The sequence below is a fragment of the Thamnophis elegans genome, chromosome 5 (assembly GCF_009769535.1).
Source record: "Thamnophis elegans isolate rThaEle1 chromosome 5, rThaEle1.pri, whole genome shotgun sequence".
Taxonomy (NCBI): Eukaryota; Metazoa; Chordata; class Lepidosauria; order Squamata; family Colubridae; genus Thamnophis; species Thamnophis elegans.
This window is the reverse complement of record NC_045545.1, coordinates 40,598,159-40,616,391: the sequence shown is the minus strand read 5'-3', so window position 1 is coordinate 40,616,391 and position 18,233 is coordinate 40,598,159. Positions and strand designations below refer to the sequence as shown.

General features: G+C 41.6%; 1 protein-coding gene and 1 long non-coding RNA gene across 3 annotated transcripts in view; one reads left to right on the top strand and one right to left on the bottom strand.

Moving 5' to 3' along the window:
* BTBD19 (BTB domain containing 19) overlaps positions 1 to 18,233 on the bottom strand; it is a 70,166-nt gene that overhangs the window by 5,546 nt on the left and 46,387 nt on the right. The window contains exons 5-8 of one of the 2 annotated variants that reach the window (XM_032217862.1): positions 14,315 to 14,383; positions 13,507 to 13,638; positions 12,623 to 12,748; positions 11,432 to 11,570 (exon numbers count right to left, since the gene is read on the bottom strand). In XM_032217862.1, coding sequence (XP_032073753.1) covers positions 11,436 to 11,570; positions 12,623 to 12,748; positions 13,507 to 13,638; positions 14,315 to 14,383 — 462 coding nt within the window. In that variant the 3' untranslated portion in view covers positions 11,432 to 11,435. Of the gene's footprint in view, positions 1 to 11,273; positions 11,571 to 12,622; positions 12,749 to 13,506; positions 13,639 to 14,314; positions 14,384 to 18,233 lie in introns of those variants that run through there. The other variant, XM_032217861.1, reaches the window with a different exon arrangement.
* On the top strand, positions 12,693 to 16,337 carry LOC116508995. The gene is made up of 3 exons (XR_004255453.1): positions 12,693 to 12,778; positions 14,650 to 14,746; positions 15,598 to 16,337. It is a non-coding gene; the product is annotated as an uncharacterized LOC116508995 (long non-coding RNA).

Genomic DNA, 18,233 nt, shown 5'->3' with positions numbered 1-18,233 from the left:
TTCTTAAACATCCTGATCTCAACCAGCCGTTCGTTGTCCAGGCTGATGCCAGTGATGTCGCCGTTGGGGCAGTTCTGCTACAAGCCAATGACCAAGGTAACTTACAGCCTTGCGCGTACACCTCACGTAAACTCACTGACACGGAACGGCGCTGGGCAGTCTGGGAGAAGGAGGCTTTTGCAGTCCGTTGGGCTCTCGCTACTTGGCGCCATTTCCTTGAAGGCTCTAAACACCCTTTTGAGGTGTGGACTGACCACAAGAATTTGGAAGCGTTGCGCACACCTCGCCGTCTCTCCCCAAAGCAGATGCGTTGGGCCCAGTATTTTAACCGTTTCAATTTCACTCTAAAGTATATCCCGGGTGGGAAGAACTTCATGGCCGATGCTTTGTCCCGGTTGCCTCAGTATAATTGTTCCAAACTGAGTATCGTCCAACCGCTCTTGGCAGCTCCGGTGCTCACACGTCAACAGACCAAGGCTCAAAAGGACGTGCCTCACGATCTGCTTTCTGACCTCAAAGCGGCTCTTCCTCAAGACGACTGGTTCCTGAACCATCGGGACGAGTGCACCATGAGGGACGATCTACCGTGGATTGGTGCTAAATTATACATCCCCGCTTCCCTACGGCTTGTGGTCCTTCGTCGCGCTCATGACTCCAGGATGGCGGGTCATTTTGGGTTCGTAAAAACTTTGCACCTCGTGAAGAGGCAATTCTGGTGGCCCTCTTTAAAAAAGGACATTGAACTTTGCTTCCGGGGAGTGGCCTGTCGCCGGTCGGCAGCTTAACAGAGCTGCCCCCAGAATTCAGGATCGTTATCTACTCAATATCAAGAAGATAACTCTTTTTTCAGACAAGAAAAAAGCAGTGAGGAATCTCAGCTGGTAAGAATCTTCTTTGAAGTTCACAGTTTGTTTCTTTGTGAGCTGTGGACGGAGGGGGAGAATCAACCCAAAGCTGAGTCATTCAACCCCGACCTGAACTTCGCAGCTGTTATTCACAGCACGAGACAGGATCCCCTCCCCCTCAGGACAATCTTTAGAAAAGAGACTATTAAAAGTCAATACGAGCAAAGACCAACTTGTGAACTTTAAAATCTTTTCTCTATCTGAAATACCAGCTTCAATGTTATAAAAACCTCTTTTGCTTAATTGTCTTCAAAATGGCGTTTACAGCTTCTGCATCTGTTATCTCCGGCTTCCTGCTACAGAAGTAAAGAAATAATCTCTTATAATTTAATTAGAGCTACTCCCTTAAAGCTTTCAAGACTCTTTGTTGACTCAGACACATTCCAAACATTCTAAATGGACTTTCTCTTTTGAAATCCTCCGTAAAACCCCTTGGAAAAAAAAAAAAAAAAAAAAAAAGAAGGGAAAAAAGGGGGGGGAGGAATTTCTTTTTCTCCACATAGCACAGTGGATTAGTAATTTAGAATAAATAATTAAAACCAAAATATAATGGCATCCAAATCAACCTCTGTTAAATTACCTCCGAAAACGTCTCCCATACCTGGCACAAAGTTGCAGCCCCCACCATCTATGCCCCCTAGTGGAGATGTACTAACAAAAGAATTTTTTCTGGAAATGTTCAAAGAATCCAGAGAACAGAACTTAGAAATGTTTAAAGAATTCAGAGAACAGAATCTAGAAATGATTAAAGATTTCAAAGATGAAATAAGGAATGAGATGGAAGTTCTATATGACAAATTCGATACCAGGGTCACTAAAATGAATGATAATATGATGGGAATTGTAAATGTGATAACAGAATATATTTCTGGAATGGAAGATAATTTAGAAACTCTCAATGAAGCTAAAACTAACCTGATATCCAAAACTGAAGTGGTGGAACAAAAAATTGATAATGCTGAAAAACAAATTATTATGATACAGTATAAGCAGATGGAGCTTGCATTAAGAGTGAGGGGGCTGCGTGAAGAAAAGCAGGAGAACTTAAAGCAAATGTTTTCTGAAGCTTTTGACCGTCTGGTGGGAAAACCGGGATCCAATTTTGATTGGCAGATTGACAGGATTTTTCGTGTTAACTCATGGGCGGCAAAACAAAGGCAACTTCCCCGAGACGTGGTAATATACTTTGTTACAAGAGAATCTAGAAATATGATACTACAAGAGTCCTACAATACTAAGCTTCAAATTGGTGGACAGGACCTGATTGTTCTGAAAGAAATACCGCCTCAGATGCTAAGAGCCAGAAGAGATTATGCTTTTCTGGTGGAAGAGCTCAGAAGGCACCAGATACAGTACAGATGGGATGCCCCATTCGGTATTATAGTTACAATGGACAAACAAAGATATCGTCTCAGCTCTGTATGGAAAGCTCGTGATTTCTATCATAAGATTCTGAAGATGGGATATCCTGAACCTTCGGGATATGGTGAAAAACCACGAGACGAACAAGATAAACAGCAAACCACACAACCATCAGATAAAATGTATCATCTCCCTCTTCCGGAAGGGCAAGGAGTCAAGGAAAAAAGATCCAACCGCAAGACCACCAGACAAACGGATAAACAAGCTACTATGCAACAATCTCAACAATCATTGGCCACTGACCAAGGAGCTACTGCAACAAGCTCAGAAGCTGTGGGAGGAGCCAAACCAAAGGTGAGACAGGCCTTGCGGGAGGCTCTAAAAAAGCTTCAGGCAACCAAAAATGACAACTAAGATTTTGACATGGAATGTTAACGGATTGAACTCTCCACAGAAAAGAAAGAAAATATTTCATTATCTTAAACAGTTTAAGAATGACATAATTTGCTTGCAAGAAACTCATATCAAATCAACCGATCAAAAATATTTGTTTAACCCCAAACTGGGCCAACATTTTGCGACCTCAGCCATGGAAAAGAAAAATGGCATAGTAGTATATTTAAGAAAAGACATTAAAGCTGAGCTAATTGAAGCAGATCCCTTTGGAAGATATATTGCATTAGATTTAATCTTAGAAGGGAAAAAGACGTTACTTTTGGGAATTTATGCTCCTAATCAAGGACATTGAACTTTATGTATCCAGTTGCCCAGTTTGCGCTACCGCCAAAAAGCCGCCGGGGAAACCACACGGGCTTCTGCAGTCCGTCGCCCGCCCGGTTGCCCCGTGGAAGGAGATTTCTATGGACTTTATTGTGGAGCTTCCCGAGAGCCAAGGGCACACGGTCATCTGGGTGGTTACTGATTTGTTCTCCAAGCAAGTTCATTTCGTGCCTTGCCACAAGATTCCTTCCGCCAAGGCGTTGGCTAAGCTATTCCTTTCCCACATATACCGCTTGCATGGGGTTCCCGACCGTATTATCTCCGATCGTGGGGTCCAATTCACATCTAAATTTTGGAAGGAGTTCCTCACACGTATTGGCTCCGCCCAGGGCCTTAGCTCCGCCTACCATCCTCAGACTAATGGCGGCTGTGAACGTACTAATTCCGTCCTTGAACAATATTTACGTTGTTTCATCAATTATCAACAGGACGATTGGGTGGACTTGTTACCACACGCTGAAGTGGCCTATAACAATTCGGTTCACTCCAGCACCGGTTTCACCCCTTTCCGGGTCGTTTACGGCCAGGATTTTGTTCCTATCCCCGAACTGCCTACGGCCCAGCCTCAAGTTCCTTCCGTTGCGGACTGGAGTGAACGTCTCAGTCGCCTTTGGCCCCTCACTCTTTCCACCTTGGACGCTGCCCACAAGGCTCATAAGAAGCAGGCTGATAAGAAACGCTCTCAGCCTTATGAGTACCACGTTGGAGATTTAGTGTATTTGTCCACTAAATTCTTGCATACTACACAAAAGTCTAAGAAATTGGGTCCCAAGTATGTTGGCCCTTTCCCAATTGTGAAAGTTATCAATCCTGTTTCTGTTCGTTTGCAATTGCCCAAACATCTCAACCGGATCCATCCGGTATTCCATATCAACCTCATCAAGCCAGTTCGGGTGTCTGACCTGCGGCCCGCAGATGACCCTCCACCTGCTCCGTTGCTTATTGATGGGGAACGTCATTTTGAGGTCCGGGACATTCTGGATTCCCGCAGGCGCCGTAATCGCATCCAATACCTTGTGGCTTGGAAACATTTCCCCCCCTCCCACACGGAATGGGTTGATAAGTCCCACGTTCGTGCCTCCCGCTTACTCCAGAAATTTTATGCTGCTTATCCCGACAAGCCTTGACTTTTCTCCTTTCCCTCTCTTGTTTGTTTGTTGTTTGTCTGTTTTGTTTGTTTTTTCTTCCAGGCCTGACAGCCTTTTTTCCGGGGGACGGCCGGATGTCAGCTTCTGCTTTGCTGCTGCTTCAGCTGCCATGAAACGGGAAGGGGGGGGGCGTGTATGTGGGAGGGTTTTAATCGATGTGCTGGAGGACTGCTGAAGGAATGTTCTAGGATGTACCAGTCGTTGGGATTTACGCATGCGTACGTGTTTCCCGCCTGCATCAACGGCCTTCACATTCCATCTTGGCCTGTCTTTTTGAAGTTATCTCACACCTGACATTTGAAGGACTTATGATTGGACTGGAGCTTTGATCCTAAGGGGGGGGAACGGGCTTTGCTATATATCAATTGCTTTCGCGCCATATTATTCAGATTTTGCTTCACTACTGCTCGCTTACCATTTATAATTAGTAAAAGTACTTTGGATTTCCAACCCATGGAGTCTCTTGGTCTTCTTTCCTAATTATGGAATGGAGTGGGGCGTGACACAAACAAACCAAGCGCATAACAACATAATTTTTTTCCAGATCTTCAAAAAAGGAGTTAGAGGATCGGGGGTGGGGAGTGGGAGAGAGATGGAGGGGGAGAGTACGATTTGATGCTGAAATCACAAAATGTGATGGAAGTTTGCATTTAATACAATGAAATTAGATTCCAGTGAAATGTGCTATCCACCAAACTTCTAGAATGGGTACGATCAAGAAGCATGAAATGATTCTTATCCTGATTTAAAATGTAAATTGACCTAAGGTAGGTGTTGTCCCAAAATGGGTACAGAGGGCAATTGAAAATTGAGACAAATAGTTAATATCTAGCAAAGAACTCTGATTTAACAGATGTCTTGCTTTTCATAACTTTCATATTGACTTCAGCTCCCTTATTTCTGCCTCCCTAGATCTCATCCCACCTTACTCACCTACATGTGAGACCATTGCCATGAAACTCAGTGGATATCTCAAAGTTGTTGTTTTTTTTCCTTCAAAAGGCAACTGGAATGTTTTTTTTCTTTGAAGCTTTTTTCTTCCTCAAAGAAAAAACAAACAGTCCAGTTGCCTTTTGAAGGGAAAAAAAACACCTTTGAGACAACTATGACCTGGATGACTGAGAATTTCCACAGAAACTCAGTGGGTAATTTTGAACCAAGCACGGTTCCTCAGCTGACCTCTCTCTTTCTCTGTTAGTCTGGTTCTAAGTTCCTGATTTTGTCAAAGAACAGGAATATGCATGGAGTAGGAAGAAATAAGAAAATGGTTCTCTAATCAAATTTGTGATATATCCTTTAAAAGTCTGGTATTAATTAAGGCTCCCTAATCTAGTAATAGGAACTGTACATATGGGAAAGTTGCCTTCTAGAATGTAAAATGTGGTCAGTCTGCAGGAAAATGAAAATATTTATCTGGTCTGGTTTATTAATAATTTTGCATAACAAGAAAATGTACATGTTCCATAGAATATCATTCAGTAAAAATAGAGAGACCTAATTTCATTATGCAGTTTTCTTTATCTATCACACTATATGGCCACCCATCTCACAAGACTCTACAGTAGGTTGCATACAAGAGTGCATTAAAATACAGTGTATACATACAGATAAGCTGGTACAGCTGAAAACCCATCATATATCAGAAAACTGATCATATAAACCAGACTGCCCTACAGTGGCAGTTTCCATTTATATCACAGTGCCCATTAGCCTAGTCACTAGTGGATAGAATAGAAACCACAGTGGACAACTCTTGAAATGGCTGTTGTTGTTTTGTTGTTTTTTTATCATGATACAAGGATTTGTGTATAAGGATTCTGGTTATTCACCAGAATCAAGGTAACAACTACTGTATAACATTCACATCATGTGTATCCAGTTCCTTGTATTTCTCAGTCTCAGTGAAGCCAAAACAAGAACACTCCAGTTTCTGCTTTCAGATTTTTTTTTTAAATGATAAAGGTAAAAGTTTCCCTTGCGCATATGTGCTAGTCGTTCCCGGCTCTAGGGGGCAGTGCTCATCTCTGTTTCAAAGCTGAAGAGCCAGCACTGTCCGTCTCAGTGGCCATGTGGCCGGCATGACTAAACACTGAAGGCGCTCAAAACGCTGCTACTTTTCCACCAAAGGTGGTTCCTATTTTTCTACCTGCATTTTTACATGTTTTCGAACTCCTAGGTTGGCAGAAGCTGGAACAAGTAATGGGAGCTCACTCCATTATGTGGCGCTAGGGATTTGAACCACCAAACTGCCAACCTTTCTGATCAACAAGCTCAGCGTCTTAGCCACAGAGCCACCGTGTCTCTTTTAAAATGCTTTTAAAATGACAATGCTGACTTCTTATAGTAGGCAAAAATGTCTGTCAAGCAGATATGCAGTAAAATTGTCATTTAATTTTTTTTTAAATGTACCATATGATAATTTTAGTCCACGTCTGCTTGACAGACATCATTGCCTACTGTATGAAGTCAGCAGCACACCAGCAAAAATGCACTACAAAAGTCTAAAACTTCCACTTCCTCACCAGCCCTTGAAAACTAATATTTCGGTTCCTTCCTCTACCTCTCCTACGAAACTCCAATGAGGTCATTCTGTGCTTTGGGGCATTTCTTTCTCACTGGAGAACCTAACTACCTGTCACTATTCCAATGTTCTGTCTCCCTGATTCATGCTCATTCTGAGGGAATATCTTCAAATGCAGCTTTGCTATGCTATCAGGATTTCGGGGACTAATGCATCTTAATACAATAGCAGAGTTGGAAGGGACCTTGGAGGTCTTCTAGTCCAACCCCCTGCCTAGGCAGGAAACCCTATACCGTTTCAGACAAATGGCTAGCCAACATCTTCTTAAAGAATTCCAGTGTTGGGGCATTCACAACTTCTGGAGGCAAGCTGTTCCACTGATTAATTGTTTTTATTTGATGAGTTCCCCATTTATCCCCTCATTCAGATCATTGATGAAGATGTTGAAGAGTACTGGGCCTAAAACAGAGCATTGGGGTACTCCACTACATACCTCCCTCCATGTAGATGCAGTTCCATTGAGGACTGCACGTTGAGTGCGGTTGGTCAGCCAGTTACGAATCCATCTGGTGGTGATGCTATCTAACCCACATTTTTCTACTTTGTCTAGTAGTAGGTTATGGTCTACCTTATCAATGCCTTGCTGAAGTCCAAGTAAATTATATTGACAGCATTCCTCTGGTCCACTAATTTTGTCACATTGTCAAAGAATGCAATAAGATTAGTCTGGCATGATCTGTTTTTGACAAACCCATGTTGGCTTTTGGCTATTACTTTATTTACTTCTAGGTGTTCGCTAATTCGTTGCTTGTTGCATCGTTGCGTCTCATGAGCTTGGCAGGACAGGGCAATAATGAATCAAAGGGTTGTGGTTTTTTTTTTTTTTTTTGCTTCTCTTGTTTCATGGAGCAATGGAAGCTGGAGAAACATAATGCAAAGAGAGTGAGCACTGATAAACTGGTGTTCTCAGAAATCAGCTACTTATTTGTTCAGTTGAAAGTGTTTCCTGTGATTGAAGCTACAGTAAACGTACACAATCACTTAAATATGAGCCAGCAGTGTGCAGCAGCTGCCAAAAAAGCCATCACAGTTCTAGGCTGCATTAACAGAGGGATAGAATCAAGATCATTTGAAGTGTTAATATCACTTTATAATGCTTTGGTAAGACCACACTTGGAGTACTGCATTCAGTTTTGGTCGCCATGATGTAGAAAAGATGTGGAGACTCTAGAAAGAGTGCAGAGAAGAGCAACAAAGATGATTAGGGGACTGGAGGCTAAAACATATGAAGAACGGTTGCAGGAACTGGGTATGTCTAGTTTAATGAAAAGAAGGACTAGGAGTGACATGATAGCAGTGTTCCAATACCTTAGGAGCTGTCTCAAAGAAGAGGGAGTCAAGCTATTCTCCAAAGCACCTGAGTGCAGGACAAGAAGCAATGGATGGAAACTAATCAAGGAGAGAAGCAATCTAGAAGTTGGAAGAAATTTCCTGATAGAACAATTAATCAGTGGAACAACTGTGAATGCTTCAACACTGGAAGTTTTTAAGAAGAGATTTGACAACCATTTGTCTGAAATGGTATAGGGTTTCCTGTCTGAGTAGGGGGTTGGACTAGAAGACCTTCAAGGTCCCTTCCAACTCTTGTTATTCTATTCTATTCTATTCTAAACATGACTGGGCTCAGTGGATAATGAAGACAAAGTAGTTGAATAAAAATTTGGTTTAAGGGTCACTGGGCATGCTTGTATGCAATGGATGCTGAGTTCAAAGATACAGCACTGAGGATAAATTGGTCCCTGGAGTGCTATAAGGAGTGTCTGAAAGTTGCCAAGCAGGAGAGGGTGGAGAAACTACTAAGGAATGCATATTCTCATATATATAATTGCATACATATATATTCTTACTTATGGAAATGTCTTTGAAAAACACTGGTTCTCTCAACTAAGAAATGGAGAGGAGCACCATTCCCTAAAGTTGGAAATGACTGGACAGGGAAAATCTTTACCTTTTACCTATTTTCATACTGGGTATGGATCATGTATGCATAAGACAGTCATTTTTACGTAATAGCTGCATACATGGTGGGGGGAGGGGTTAGAAAAAACAATGTGTAATAAGCAACCATGCAAAATTAAACAGCCTTATCGCAAAGCCGCCAAAACAAAGGTCAATGGGGAGGGATTGTCAGCTTTGACTCACCTTCCACAACCTGATATCTTCCAGATGTTTTAGACTATATAGCCAATAATCCCCACTCAAATGGGTCTTTCTGGGTAATGGCCATGTTGATAAGAAGGCTGTTTGTTATAAGCCAACTAATCTGAGGAACAAGACTCGGGAAGAAGTAGTTGAGAGAGTAGAAGGGATAAAATCTACCCATGGAATCACCTAATCCATTATAGTGTTAATTAAAAACAGAACACATAGGAAAATCAAATTCAAATGTACTCTGACTTGCAAAATTGACGTAAGAAACTACAATATGGGAGCACATGTATTAATTCAATGGATTTTCCACTTGAATAAATGAAAGGGTACAGCTGGGCAACCAGAGATTATTCTATTAGAACAGACGTGAACTATTAATAAAGGGACTTATTTCTGAATAGCTATAGGAAGCTATTCTATACTTTTTGCTGTAGTTTCAAATATTTTCAGTGTTTGAAAGATGTCTTCCTAGCTTTTTAAATAATGCATTTGTTAAGGTTTGCTTTGAGAATTAAACACAGGTCCTTTAAAATATCACAGCATAATAGGAATCTTCTATCTACTTCCAAAATGGCAAATAAAGCCAAGGAGACAGGGTAATTGGAATTCGGTTCATGTAGTATTTAACCCCATAAGGCAGTAGCAACCTAGAAGTGGAAAGGGGATTATTACATCTTCCTTAATATCGCCAGTCTATTCTAAACCCCTCTGCCTTGTAAACAATTACATTTACCATTTTTAGAAATCACACAATAGACATCAAATGTGGATCTTGGTTTACTTGTTAGCAAAATATTTGCTATTTTAGATCATAACTGCATTATCCATGCACTATTGGCTAATCTTACTCCCACTCTCATTTTCACACACAGGAGAAGCTGATATTAGCAGTGCCTGAACCAGGTGATTCAATATATTGCAACAGGGTGAAGGAGAGGTTTCTTCTGTATTCTCCAAGTCATTGACCTACCTAGCAACCAGGCACTCAAACAAAAAAAATCTAGGCAGGGCTTAGATCTAAAGCTGCCTGGGTATCTGGCATTTACTTGATTGGAACAGCAGATACATTATTTTAATAGCCGCAGTACAGTCAGATCTGATTCACTTTGAATTCTTAATGCACACTGGTGGGGCAAGTAATTTACTTAGCCAGGTTACCTTGACCCACCAGTATGCACATCGCTACAAAGCTGTTTGTAAGAGACAATGCAGCAAGGAAGTTGTTTCTAATCTGACACATTAAAAAAAATTGGTCTTTAAAAAGAAAACTCACATAGAATGATAAATCAATAGATTTCTATTAGTGCTGCTTATGTGAACCATTAGATGTTACACACAAAAGGGTCCATATTAAAAATATTTCTATAAAGAGTAAGGGCAGTAGTCAAGAGGTCAGGCATTTTCGGCTAATGTTAGGCATCTGTTTGCAAAAGGTTTGTACAGTGATCTTCAGACAGGAAGGCAAATATTTAATAGATACAACAAAGAGCTGGTGGGATGGGTCCTATGATTGGATTACAACTATTTGCTCCAAAGGAACAGAAGAAATAGGAAGACAAGGCAGTGGCCATCTTTAGTAGCAAATGGAGGCAAATGGGTTCAAGTAGAGGAATTAATACAAGGAATGGCCACAAAGCTGAAAAGTTTCCTTGATGATTAAAAGCTCTTTAAAAAAAATGTTCATCTTGCCTGGAAAATAATACAAAGGGGAGGAGGTCACCCCCCCCCCCAAAAAAAATCTCAACCCGATTATGTACATACAGCATCCAAGGGAAAACCAAAAGCAGCAGCCCATATCAAAGAAAGGTTGTTTTAAAAAATAAGTAATCAAGGCTGTGATCATATCTAATACTCCTTCCACTTAGGGGTGGGTTGCTACAGGTTCGCCCGGGGTTCAGGAAAACCTGCAGCTAACGTTATGGCTGGTTCAGAGAACCTCTAAATCCCACCCTTTGCTGGCCCTGCCCACCCCACCCCTCCCACCTCCACCCCTCTCACCCCATCCCTCCCAGGAGTCTCTACGCAGCCAGTTTTGGATGTGAGGTAAGTGCAGAGTCCGTGCAGAGGCTTGGGGAGGGGGGAAAACGGGCCTCTTGGATGTTCCAGAGGGCCTCTGAAGTCTGGGAGAGGCAGTTTTTGCCCTCCCAGAGACTCAAGGACAGCCTTCAGAGCCTTGGGAAGGTTAAAATGCCCCCACGCCGTGGTGGAAGAGGCTGACTAGGCCACGGCCACCATGGCCACACCCACCCAGCAACCGGACAGAGAACCCATTGCTGAAATTTTTGAAGCCCACCCCTGCTTCCTCCTCCTATTTTCCCCTCAATAGCAACAACCCTGTGAGGTGGGTTGGACTGAGAGAGTGATTGACCCAAAGTCACCCAGTCGGCTTTCATGCCTAAGGCAGGACTAGATCTGGTCTCTAGCCTGGTGACTTAATCACTAGACCAAACTGGCCCTTGGCTGGGCACAAAAGTATTGCTTCCTCCTCCTCATCCCAAGGATACCATGTCACTTATGCTGTGGGTCAAGGTAGCGATGATGGACTCGAGGCAATGTGCCATGCCGGCGCTGGCACAAGGAGGATTGCATCCCACGCCTCTTCCACAGAGCATGGGTTTTCCAGGCCTCAGCAAAACTCTCTACCTAGGAGGGGGCAAAAGAGTTACAGAATATTTGAACCCATGCTGTGTAGGAATGAAACTTAATAGGTAACACATTCAGAATAAGTTACAGAGGTGCCATGGGAAATGGATGCATCTCTTTCTCTCTTCTCAAAGGCAGAGAGGCTGTCCCCTGCCAATTACTAGTTATCCTAGTCACTAAAGCCTTTCCCTGCAATGTTGGCATTACTTATTTACAACTGGGATATGCCACAAAGGATTGTAGTTTGAATTGTTCCTGTTCAGTGGGTGGCAAGCCAGACATATCGGCTCTGAGATTAATCCATTGAATCCTTCCCGTTGCATGCATGCGCGCGCACACACACACAAACACACACACTCACATCCCACAAAATGTTGTTAAGCAATCTATTATGGCAACAGAACCTGTCTCATTCCAGTGGACTGTTCAGCCAGTATGCTCTTAATATGTTTTGCTTGAAATTTGTTCGTACTTGTGCTATGCTTTGGCTTTTCTAAGCAAGACTGAACAGATCAGTGGGGGTTCACATTTAACCGATTTGTTTTATTTAATTCATCAGTGTGATTATTTTTTTAAATAATCGCCCAAATTTGCAGTTACTAACTATAACATGGATTTTTAACGTCTTTTCTCTCTCTTTTTTTTATGCAGTTTTCCTAATAAATGGTTCACATAAATATATAACAGCTTTTTACAAACACATCCTTCCCAAATATGATCAGATTTTGATACAACTTTTGACAACACAGTAAGTCTGACACAGGTGGCAACAGCTCTATCAATTTCTACCATTCTGCTGCCGCCATCTGTTTTGATGGAGTGTGGTATTTCAAAAACTCCTTTGATGGATATTCTAAAATAGAATTTCCAATCAAATGGATGAGGCCACCGGAGGCCCTATCCTGTGTGAGTTAATTCACCTCCTTAAATGGAAGAACAGGACTATAATGTAGGAACCCACAAACCAAGGCAATTACAAAACTGGTAGAAGCTGAATGGGTCAGGTCCCCAATGCATGGAGAAACTACACAGAGGCTGATAGCCACCCTCACCGGAATCATCTGGTCTTTTTTGTTCTGTTCTTCCAGAGAGGTCAGTTCCCTTGGGGACAGCAGAGCCAGACGGAGCTGTGGCACCACAGGTTGTGCCATGTCATGTACAGTCCTATCAAGCACAGCCTGCAGGGAGTGAGTACAGGGCCAGCACAGGTTAGTATGGCTTTAAATAACAAAGATGGGAAAAGAATAATAATAATAAATAATAATAAAAATAATAAAATAAAATATATATAAAAAATAAAACAAAACAAAATAATAAAATAAAAATAAAACAGAATTGTTGTTGACTATCATACCTGTCATTTCTCAGCTCAATAATGAAGTTCAAAGCAACTACCCTGTTTCCCTGAAAATAAGACCTCCCCGGATAATAAGCCCAATCGGGCTTTTGAATGCATGCACTAAAATAAGCCCTCCCCAAAAAATAAGCCCTCCCCAAAAAATAAGCCCTCCCAAAAATATTGCAACACAGCAGCAGCCATGAGGTGACCACACTTGTCACCTCCAGCACCACAAAAATAATAAGACCTCCCCGAAAATAAAGCCAAGTGCTTATTTTGGGGGCAAAAGAAAATAAGACCCTGTCTTATTTTCAGGTAAACACATTATATAAATAGCTATTCTAGTATACTTTTTCAGGAATTACAAGATTATTAGTTTTTTATTCTCCTTCTACTTTATTATTATCTTGTGCTATTTTTATTCAATGATATCCCTGCTGTTATTTTGACAAGTCTATCGTTATCATAATATTGTTTTATCACTGACTACTGTTACATATTTGAGGAGGATTATCTCTAGCTCTGTGAAGCTTATTTTTTAAAAAAACCTTAAAGCTTGGGTCATCTCTCTCCCCCATCTAAGATATCAGTACTTACAGACCCAACATGAGCCCATTCTCGTACAGCATGGATCAGCTTCATCTCGTCAATAGCCAAACAGTCACTCTGCAAAATAATTTGCATTGCCTGTTCTGAAAGTTCCAAGAACCCACGTGTTTGTGTCACCTCCTATGGAGAAAAAAAGATGGTATATCTCTGAGATACAGAATATGAGGATAAAGAACTTCAGATAAAGATGAAGACCCTGTGGAAAAAAATAGAGTGTTAAGGCAATCCAGTTCCCCATTATATTACTCACCAACATAATTTCTAAACTCAGCTGCCACCATTTCCTATTGTACCATGGAACAAAAAAGGTTTTTTGAGGTAGAAAGATGATCAAATCTTGAATACTACTGATGTACAATGGTTGTACAACTCATTCTGAAAGCTGAAGACATAATAGCATTGCCAAATCTGGGTGCAATGCCTATTGTTTGTATAGGAAAATGTCTGGAAGCCCTATATAACAGTACAGAGAGTTTCAGCATGTAAGAAAGTTTATTTTATATAATGGGTCCAATGTATTATTTGGGCTATTGTTTATAACTGCTGGGTTTTTAATTGTTATGCACCACCCAGAGTCATTGCTGTGAGGTGAGTGGCCATATTAATTAAATTCATACATACATATATTGATACATACATTCATACAACTGTACATATATACCCATGGTCCAATAGGAAAGAAAATTACATTGATTTAATATAATTCTCTTCATTCTCCAGGGTCTCCAGGTTAGAATAGGAAACATTGTATTGGACCTCCTTTCTGCATGTCATCTCAATATCTACATCTTCTTACCTGAGTATAATTCTCAATGAAGGCCAAGCAATATATTTGCAAATCTAGTAGTCCATATGCCACTGCTGCCTGTCACAAAGAGAGTAAGAATTAAAAAAATGGATAAAATGACTACAGTGGATACAACTGCATTTATCACCTATATTTTTGAAGGGCACTATTGTGGGCTAGAGTAAAATAAATCAAATATTTATTCCAACATTTCAGGGTCTTTTCATGGGTGAATGATTAGATATTGTAATCTTTAGCAATTCTATATAAGGAGACAGATAATTTTGCAGTCATTTAAAGTCTCTGCATTTTCCTATTCCACTTTTCTTTTTTATAATATCTAGTTCCTGGTTGGTATCATTTGGTCTCTCCCCAATTACATCTACCGGTAACTGGGCCACCAGAGCAGGAAGACAGGGCATGTTGCAAGTCCCACAACAGGTAGGTACATCTAGATGTAGAAAAAGGGCCTTCTATGTAGTGGCTCTCTCCCTTTGAAACATCACTCCCCTCAGATAAGACTCACCCCACACTGTTGCTTTTCCACAAGACACTGAATATATAGTTTTGTCAGCAGGCTTGGGGGAGCATCCTTTAGAGCTTATCTGTTTGTACAGGACAGGAAGGCCTGGAGGAATGTTGTCCATGGGGTTGCGATGGGTCGGACACGACTTTGAAACTAACAACAATAAATATTTTTGTTCCTTTTATGAAAGAAATTTCAAATCAAACTATTTCTAAAGGCAAAATCTGCAAATTGCATCCCAACAAACAGCTGTGGAATTTATTCTCTGACCATTATCTGAAAATACAAATTGCATTATATATGCCACGTGGCTCTCAAATTTCATTACCTGGTATTTAGATTGCACTGACAAAACTGGCAGTAAAATTATGCATTTTTTTAAAATGCCATTTTTGTCCTATTGTCAACTTGTCACTGTCTGGATTGAAAAAAGGCAGAAAATGTTCAACCTCAACTACTGACAATAGTACTTTATCACCAGACATGTTTCTGTTACCCCTGGAGATCGAATATTTGGTTTTCTTTTTAAGTGCATCCCCAGCTTTAAAAAAAAAAAAAAAGTCAATGGTGCTTGCTTTGGATTCTCTAGAGTAATGGAAATATCTCTGGATGTAATGCTGAGTTCATTTTGAAAGTATGGAGAGTAGCTATCTTATGCCTAGATTGAATGGGGTTTCAGTCTCCATGTGACATGTTTACATCTCTCTTTGCTTGCTCTACTGCTCCCCATCAGAATAAAACTATTGTTTTTTCTGACATATTCCAGGTTCAGTAAGCAGAACTGCAGCTGGGAGTGAAAAAGAATAAAATAGGCAGCCTGCAAGATACAAACCATTTCTGTTACAGAATAGATGTGTGAAAACAATGTGATTGTGGCAAACCACATTATCTTGCCAGTTGAACTCAGGATACACCAGTCCCACATAGGGTAAGCATGCAACTCACAATGGCTTCAAAAACAGTAAATACCAAGCATCATGCAAAAGACACCTGACCACAGCTGTGTTGTTTTTGTACCTTGATTTGGTATCTATATGTCCTCAAAAAAACACAGACCATGGTTTTCAGTGACTCCAGTCTGTCCTCCTCTGATTTGCAAAGTGGGCTAACCAAGTGATGTATATATTAATAAATACGCATCACTTGACAAACAAATAAAGGAAATACTGCTTGGCGGTTATGGAAAAGACAAAAGGGGGAATCCATTTTTAAATGTGTGGGTGTGCCTCCGAGGCACAAAGGGAGGGTTTAGCAAACACCAGCATGATATCACAAAGTTCATCAATTACATACAGAGGTTTTTCCATATGAGTGGTTCTTTTTGCAGAAAACAAGAAAGAATGCACCTGTGAGCCCGCAGCACTAACCTCTACTTTCATTCCCTGCTCCTGAATTACTCACAAATCTCCCCGGTACCTACACAGGTCTGTGAGTCACTAAAGAAGCTAATCTGAATTTGAGTATGAAAGAGGCTACTATGTGTTACACCATACCAGTGTTTCCCAATCTCAGCAACTTTAAGATGTGTGGACCAGGGGCGGTATTCCCTTCCCTTCCCTACCGGTTCGCAAATATGAGCACGTACATCTGCGCATGCACTCTACCTTCCGCGCATGTGCTTTGCCTTAAAAAAATGGCCTAAATGGGATGCCATAGACCCAGGGCAGGTGGGTGGAGCCACCTGCGATTTCCGCTACCGGTTCAGGCGAACAGTTCAGAACAGGCAGAATACCACCTCTGGTGGGGACTTCAATGCATCAAATTCAGAATGTTGAAAAGAAATTACATGAAATTCTCTGGACTGTTCATCAGTAGAATAATAATGTTCCAAGAACGCAACAGAACAGGATCACCTTTGATGTTGGAAGAGAAGAAGGCAAAATAAATAATGCTTTTAAAATGGGCTGGATCAAGCCATAAATTGCATAGGAAAAAAATGTAGGAAAAAAATCCCCAATGTATCCCTATGGAAGAAACAGATGGGCTGTGGCTCAGAGGGTTGCCAAGGTTTCATTCCAGGGGTGGGCTGCTAGGGGTTCGCAGGGGTTCGGGAGAACCTATAGCTAAGATTCTGTGCAGTTCAGAGAACCCCCAAATCCCATTCCTGTCTGGCACCACCCACCCTGTCCTGGAGACCCCACACAGCCTGTTTTAGATGCAGGTAAGGGCAGGGTGCCTGCGGAGGCATGGGGAGGGTAAAAAACGGGCCTCCCGGAAGTTCAGGAAAGCCAGAAAGGGGCCTGTTTCCAGCCTCCAGAGGGCCTCTGGAGCCTGGGGAGGCCGTTTTCACCCTCCTGGAGGCTTGAGCAAAAGTCTCTGGAGCCTGGGGAGGGCAAAAACACACACACACGCCATGATGTAGGAGGCCGACTAGGCCATTCCCACCATGGCCACGCCCACCCAGCAACTGGGCAGAGAACCCCTTGGTAAAAATTTTGAAGTCACCCCTGCTTCCATTCTATATGCCCTCCCTCATCATCATCGCATGTGCAAAGCTGCTCGAAAGCTATGTACAGAGTTCTAGAAACCACGCTCTGAATATTTTACCTAAAGTAATTTCAGCCAGAAATTCTGGAATGAAGGCTGCTGGAGACTGTACCAAGGTTTTCAGGGACTGCACACTATTCTAAGGCCTCATATTATATAAATGTGATCCCAATAATGAAGCAATACAAATACAATATAAAGGTTAGGCAGTATTGTCTATAGATAGTCCTTGGCTTACATAACTGAACCTGGAAATCATGCAGGTTGTTAAGGGGGTCATCACATGACCAACCCAATTTTACCATAATTTTTTGCAGTGGTCATTACAGAATGCCCTGATCAATAAGTGAATCCATTGTCTGCAATTGGCCTTTTTTGTTGTAAACCAGAAGAAAGCACCAGTTTCCAGCCCAAAACATCATAACTCATATGACTATGGGACACTACAAATGGCTGTAAATGCAGACCAGCTGTCGAGTGCCCAAAATGCAAGCACATGACCATGGGGAAGGGGGAGGGGCCATTGGAACTTTGAATCTGGCTTACAAGTACCTTTTGGGGAGTCCATTCTAACTTTGAATGGTTGCTAAGCAACTAGTTGTAAGTTGAAGACTACCTCTACTGTGTAATGATCCTGATGGGGAAAAAAACAAGTCATAATGCAGGCCTAGGCCATCTTTGGTGGTCAAGAGTAGCAATTAACTAGGGAATGCTAAACCTTGCAAAGCAGTTTCTCAGTTCGAGTCTCATTGGTTCAAGGTTGGGGGCAGGTCTGAATTTTGTTAATGGGGGAGTTTGAGTTTCTTTCCTATTTTCATTCTGATATGCCTATTTTACAGCTTTTCCAATACTGCTCCTCTGTTTCCAACAAGAAGATAATGAGAAACTGTGCCATTAGTTTTTAGCAGCCTAGTT